The 6,852-nt window shown below is 49.5% G+C and overlaps 1 protein-coding gene across 1 annotated transcript; it reads right to left on the reverse strand.

Moving 5' to 3' along the window:
- Nucleotides 1-449: 449 nt before the first annotated feature.
- Nucleotides 450-6,023, reverse strand: GJC3 (gap junction protein gamma 3). Its single transcript, XM_081256187.1, has 2 exons — nucleotides 5,925-6,023; nucleotides 450-1,931 (listed from the first exon to the last, which is right to left on the reverse strand). Exon 2 carries the CDS (start codon nucleotides 1,928-1,930, stop codon nucleotides 1,106-1,108), a length of 825 nt encoding a protein of 274 aa, XP_081112313.1. The 5' UTR covers nucleotide 1,931; nucleotides 5,925-6,023; the 3' UTR covers nucleotides 450-1,105.
- Between the last annotated feature and the right edge of the window lie 829 nt (nucleotides 6,024-6,852).

The following is a 6,852-nucleotide window of genomic DNA, read 5'->3' on the forward strand; positions in this document are numbered from 1 at the left end:
CAGAAATGACTGAGAGACTCAAGGAAGAGAAGCCTGATATTCAGCATTAGATCATCTGCTGAATCCCACTGTGATATAAATGTCCCTTACTGTTAGCCCTGAATCAGCAATAAAACTTGCTGTCTTTTCTGTGTGATACTGAGAAGTATGAGTTTAAAAAGTAACGACTTGCCCCCCCCATATGAAACAATGGAGCAACTGCAACGTACAAAGCAGAGAATGAGGATTGAGCAGAAATCAGATCTGTCAGTGGTCCAGAGTATGTAAGACTCTGAATTCACAGGAATCTTCCAGAAGAGTGTGGCTGAGGGTTTGAATACATTGAATCTATATATTAAAGGACCCTGGGTTACATATGCTTGGAAAGCCAGAGTTTCTGAATATGATGTATGTTGCAGGCCTGGGTGCATTTATAGGTTACAAGATTTTAAAGGTGGGGGGAGCAGAGGATGTTTACAGCAGGAAAGAGGAGTAAACTCATTGAGACGGGAAAGAGGATTGTCCTCAGCAACAGGAGTGCCAGCAACAGTGGTCAATATTTATTGTGCAGGACAGAGAGGCACGGTTTTATGGAGGTTTTATGGAGGTTTCTGCTGGCTGACTCTGGAACCAAGCCCATGAAAATTGTGATGCTGACACCAGGGAATTCTGGTGAGAAGGCACAAGCAGGAGATCTCCAAGGAAAAGCTTCAGACACTGTGGCCCCCCAAGGCTCTTGGATATGCTCCAACAGCCTTTAATTTACCATGGAGATAAACACCCCACTCACTGGATGTTCGGACGAAGATCCAGTCATAGGGTTTCCTTCAGAGGTGAGCCAGGTGTCTTCATAATTCTGCAAAGCAGAGGATCAAGCAGAAGCTGAGACTTTTCCTAAGTGGGAAGAGACCTAAATGGAAGGGCAGGAGGTACAATCAACTGAGCACTTGGGTCCTGGTTCATTGGAAGGAGCCATCCAGTTGATGGGGATGCAGCTGGGTGATGGGGTGGGATGAGTGGTTAGGACACATCTGCGTAGAACCTGGTTTTCTACTTTGTAACGTGTGGGAGCTGTACTTCCCAGAGGGTGAGGGACTTGCCATGGGGGATCATCAGGACCCATACATCAGGGACAGGTAGAAAGAGGGACATCAGTGCCCCTCTCACCTGCTTCTCCAAACCGTTCTTTTGTTTCTACCACTGGGAAGTTATCAGTCGGTTCCTTGTGTCTTTGGGCGCTCTCTGAAGTTGGGAAGTAATTAGAAGAGGGAGATTTGTGCTTCCAGATCTTCCACCATCTCCCCAGGCCCAGGAGCACAAGCTCCAAAAGCGTGAACAAGAGACAGAGCCCAGTGACCCCAAACATGGTCTTCAGGAAGATGGTCTTCTCAGAGGGGCGAGACAGATTACAGCTTATACTACCAAGGCAAGGCTCTCGACGACACGCAAAGGAGCTGGGCATCTTGAACCCATACAGATGGTACTGCCCCCCCAAGGCTGCCCCTTCAAGGGCCAGTCGCACCCCCAGCTGTGCCACATAGGCCCAGAGCACCCTGGGGCTTCCAGGCCCCAAGGCATCTCTGCTTTTCTCCCCTTGGCGGATCAGGGTCTCCTCTTCCTTCTTCACCTTTTCAGATTCCTGCCAGTGCCAGATCACATGATACAGAGTGAAACCCATGTAGAGGGCACTGGGTACAGCCACCAGGGTGACCTGGAAGGCCCAGAAGCGCAGCGGGGAGAGAGGGTGGAAGGCATCGTAGCAGGCGGCCTTGCAGCCCAGCTGCTGTGTGTGACACACGAACTCGCTCTGCTCGTCGCCGTAGACCCCCGTCCCACTGGCGGCCAGCAGCACGAGGCGGAACCCCAGGAGCACAGGAAGCAGGAGGCGCCCCACGGGGGTGGAATGCCGGCTCTCCTCCACCACCAGCCGCCTCAGGAACCTGCCACACATCCTGTCAGGGAGAGAGGACAGTGGTGAGTGTAGGTGTAATGCTCACTGTCCTGTGGGAGAAGTGCCAGGCCAGCTCTTCACTCCCAATCCAACGGTGACTAAGGCAGGCTTCCTTGCTCCTCTCCCAGGACCTGGCTGATCAAATACCATGACCTGAGGGCACCTCTTTATAGTTAACGGAATCATCTATGTAGAATATTAATAGTGAGTGAGTGTGGGTGTGGCTTTCTCTTCTGTCCCCCCTCCTGTACTGCTGGAGGGGAGAGGAACTCTCGGCCTGCGGGGAGGCCAGGGTCAGTCTTTGTCTCTCTCTTTCCCTCCCTCCCGCTTCTGCTTCCCAAAGGCTAAATAGTCAGAGACCTGAGTCCTCTGAAAACCATTGCTTCCCTAGGTGATGGCTGCTAGGTCTGGTGCTACTGTCAGTGTCACCTGAATGAAATCAGTGCTGCCCCTGGGAGGGGTGTGCATTGCCTTGCCTGTCTGCCTTTCTCTGGCTTCAGGCCCCCAGGTGCTCACAGGTGTGTCAGTCTGGCCCCCAACACAGTGGTGAGACTGAAGTGAAGTTAGGTTAAGGGGCTCGATGGGGATCCAGTGAACAGAGTGAATGTCAAGGCTTGCTCTAGTCTGATGTTCTTCAGACCTAACCAGCTTAGGAGAGGAGAATACTTTGAAGAAAACCCAGCAGAATCTACTGGTTAAACATAATGGTGTTTGGGCCAAAGCCAGAGGTGACTGGATCAAAATTCAAAACTCAAAATTCAACTCTGCTTTGTCATTGCTCCTTGGGTTTACATCTCCCTCGCGGCGAGAGGTGACCATGGTCGAGGACAGGCTTCAGAAATTCTTCTGTTCTCTGGACAAAATGCCGTCATGCTACAAGCCCAGTTTGCTATCTTCTTCTCTGTCCTCCTCAGCAGCCCTCCTCAACGCCAAGCTTCTCTTTCTAACCCTCCCCCTTCAGCCCAAACTCTTACATACCTGGTTCCCCTCAGTCTCAGAAGACCATGCAAAGCTCTTATTCCAGAGAAAATAGACTTGTTAGTGTGAAACCCTGAAGCTCCTTCTTCTCGTATCTTCACAGTCACGTCCTGCTGTAGCATCTCAGAGAAAGAAGTGTCTTTCCACTTGTCCAAGGTTTCCCTCCCTTTCAAGTCTGTGTCCCTGGGTCACTCCTTCCAGCTTCTTCAAGAATTTGACCCCCTAATTATCTTTGCTGTAATTCAGACCATCCTTGTATCTGCTCTGACCTTGAACTTGCTTAGGTTTCTTCCTGTTAAGTCTAATAATAATAACCTGAATTTCTAAGGTAACATGGCAGCAAGTGAGACAGGCCTAATTTATCTCACGTCGGCTTCCCAATTATAATACCCAGAGAGATGCACAAAACAATATTAAATGAGTATTAGTGTTATAAACTATAGATAAGAATGGACCACATGCCAAAACTTAGGCCGAACGGTCACTTTTGTGCAGTCAAAAGAGACGGATTGAGATGCTTCCAAGGGACAGTTCTAAGGGCCTCAGTTGACCAGAGAATTATGTCACCATCCACCAACTGTGAGAAACCCTATTTGAGCCACTAAGAATCAGAGTCTGAACCTCTGACTGCCCCTCAGTCCCTGTCTTTCTTCTTCCTTCATAGACTGTGAAAACTTAGAAGTATATCAGGCTGCTGAAAATTCTTTTCTATAAAATTGGGTTAAAATTTTTAGAAGAAATTTATTTCGTCTCTAGAAAGATGCAGAATTGGTCCCATGATTAAAGATGGCATATTGAAGATAAAGATTTATCCCTTCTCATCCCTAAGACTCCTCAAAAATGAGAGTAAATGGATCTTTACATGTGTACACCCACTATAAATAGAGTAGGAGATAGATCATCAGCTTGATGTTTGAAGGCAATAAGACAGATTCTGGGGGAAATTAGATCAGGATGCTAAAAAGCACATTGGATAATTCTTCCAGAATTCAAAGGAAGAAGATGAATAATTGAAAATAATAAAAGGTAAATAGATAAGGAACAAAATCTGTTTCTAACTTGGAAATCAAGACAACAGTAAAACAAAGTCACTAGCTTACGTATTGGTGAGAAAGCACTTAGTGAAGTGTCTAGGAAAGAAGTGGTTTCTCCATAAATGTTTCAGTTTTGTTTGGTGAAAACAGCTCCACAGCAAGTTTCAAGGCTGGTCCTGGGTTTCTCAACCTTGGCACTGTTGATGCTTGGGGACTGATAATTTTTGTTTAGGGGTAGCAGGGGTGCTGTCCCATGCTTTGTAAGATGTTTAGCAGCATTCCTGGCCTCTGTCCACTAGATGCCAGTAGCACACTTCTCCCCTCCCACCCACAACTGTCTCCAGATACTGCTAAGTGTCCCCTGGGGTCAAAATCACCCCTGGTTGAGAACCACTGCTTTAGGGTAGCACTGGTCCATCACCTCTCCACTCTTGGCTTCAGTTGCCAGCTCTGTAAAGCAAGATGTCTGCACCAGAGCATCTCAGAGGGCTTTTGTAGGGCATGATAATCAGCCCATTTCCAGGCTGGTTGTACATCCTCCTGTGAGGATGCCTGCAGCCTCTCCCACCTCATAAGTTCAAAGGGTCCCAGCACTTGGGGTTGGGGGAGAGCCCTGGGCTCTGGGGGTTTCTGCCCTGGCCCTCCTGGCAAGTCACCAGACTAAATGCTAACTTGGTAAATTCTCAAGTCAAGCTCTCCGCCTCGTCTCATTTCCAAGTGCAGGCCCAGCATTGTCTACACATGTTGCCAGCACATCCCCAGCAGACCTGGAATTTAACACAGAGCAGCCCTGACATATTCCAAGTGTCGGGAGTTTGAGTAGCTTCCTGAAGCCCTCTCTCTGGTTCTTCTTTCCCGTGCCCACCCCAGACCTGTAGCCAGACACCCAGATGTCCTCTGAGAGGCTCTCAGAACCGAGCTGAGGTCTCCAGGGCTCACCACAGAGCTTTGGGGGTTTGGAAGGGAGAGAACAGAAAAAGCAGGACAAGAGGGCTTGCTTGAGATCCCTTGGTTTGGAGCACCCTTCCTGCCCTTTGCCCCGTGGCTGTTATAACCGAAACAATGCTTATTCAACACACATTCCAGGGCCTCCTGGAGGGAGCAGACAATAAATATCCTGCTCCATCTCCCCAAGTCTGCAGACCAAAGGGAGTTTCCTATAAACCGAAGCTCAAACACAGCTGTCTGTCCTCCCTCCTCCCCTGCTTTCCTGGAACCCTGTGGTCTCCCCATCTGTTCCAGCCATCTCCAGCCCACCCCTCTTGTTCTCTGAGACCCACATCCTCCTCCCCCAAACACGTCTGCAGCTTTGCCCACAGGGGGCCAGAGACCCCAGGCTAAACTTCGAGACCTAGGGAGCTGAGGGCTCAGCATTGTTGAGAAAGCTCAAGGGACCACTCTGTTTCTCCAAGGGGAGAAATAGTTTGCAAATCAATTTATTCGGGAGGGGGCTGGCAGGATCTGAGCCCTGTCAAGATTTTAGAAGCAGTTCCTATGAGCTCAAGAGTTGGGAGAAGGAGGAAAACCCAGAGTTTGAGGGGATTTTCAAATACGTAAACAGATTTTTTAAAATTCCATAACAATTTTGTTAAGAATTTTTCTAAGTCCTTTGGGAGAAAAATTTCAGGATACTATGGGCGGCAGAATCCACCTCAGAGAGTTAAGGCGTGAAGGAAGGATGTCCACTGAGGCCAGCACTAGAGCAGCTCCCTGCTTCCAGCTCACCCCACCTGGCCTAGAAAACATTCCAGATCTTTTACTAAAGTGCGGTCCATGGTGCAGCACCTCTGTCATCACCAGGGGTGCAGAACCTCAGGCCACATCCCAGGCTTAGCAAGTCAAGTCTGAATTTTAATAATAATCCCCAGGCCGTGGGCATGTGCATTAGAGTTGCAGATGCACAGCCCAGAGCTCCAGGCGGTCCCCACCACCACTACCCCAGGCCCTGTGCCAGCCCAGCTTTGCTCTGCCCTGGCGCTCACCTGGCAGCTTCGAGCAGAAGCACCAACAGCCGGGGAAAGAGGCAGAGGTAAGAGCCCTCAGGCTGGAGCCCGCAGGGTCCCAGCTCTCCCCCAGGCCCTGCCTCCATGCCTCCACCCACTCCTTCCCCCGCCCCTCGCCTTTCCTGGCAGCCTTAGCGCAGGGTCAAAGAATTGCAGCCAGAGGGGCAGGCAGCCCAGCTGCTAAAGAATGGGCTCTGGAGAATAACCCTCTGTTGTCGAGGGTGAGGGCTTTGTCTTCTAAGTGAACTGAAATGGGGATTTTCAGATCATCTGAAAGGGGGACAAAGGTTTCGGCATGTTTTCAATATAGGGGCTTGCAGGCAACAACAGATAGAATTTCATACATTTATCTCTGGACATCCTCTCTTCTTGGCTGGGAGAAACGGGCTCTCTGCAACTCAGGGAGCCCAGCCCCTCTCCGCCAGGCCCAGGGAAAATTGTACCACCTGAGTTCCAGATACTGCCCCTGTGGAGATCTGGAGCATCATTCCACTATTTTCTAGCATTTCACATTGTTATAGAGAAGTTCAAGTCCAGCTCAATAGTCTTCATCTTTTAAGTGATTTGATCTTTTTGACAGTTTGCCAAATGGATGATTTTTTACCTTTGAAGCCTGTTCACTCCTCCAGGGGGTACTACTCAGCTAGACATAGAAACCTCTCACTGGCTCTTTCCTGTTCACATCTGGTACACAGGAAACATGGATGCATCCTTAGGGCCAAGAAACTCTGGGCATACAGGCCATTTCCAACACAGCCACATCTCCTTCCATTCATCTGCTGGATATCCTATCTCCTGCCTTTTTGATTTATCAGTCGGGAATCAACACAATGGAGCCCCTCTCACCAGGCATGAGATACAGGAGGCAGCACCCTCACCCCTTTCCCTTGGGGAGAACTAACAGCAC

The sequence above is a fragment of the Mesoplodon bidens genome (assembly GCF_964165515.1).
Source record: "Mesoplodon bidens genome assembly, chromosome: 15".
In the NCBI taxonomy this organism is placed as follows: Eukaryota; Metazoa; Chordata; class Mammalia; order Artiodactyla; family Ziphiidae; genus Mesoplodon; species Mesoplodon bidens.

Bases quoted from the DNA above. Each gene is read 5' to 3' on its own strand.
- GJC3 (XM_081256187.1), bottom strand. From the start codon at position 1,930: ATGTGTGGCAGGTTCCTGAGGCGGCTGGTGGTGGAGGAGAGCCGGCAT.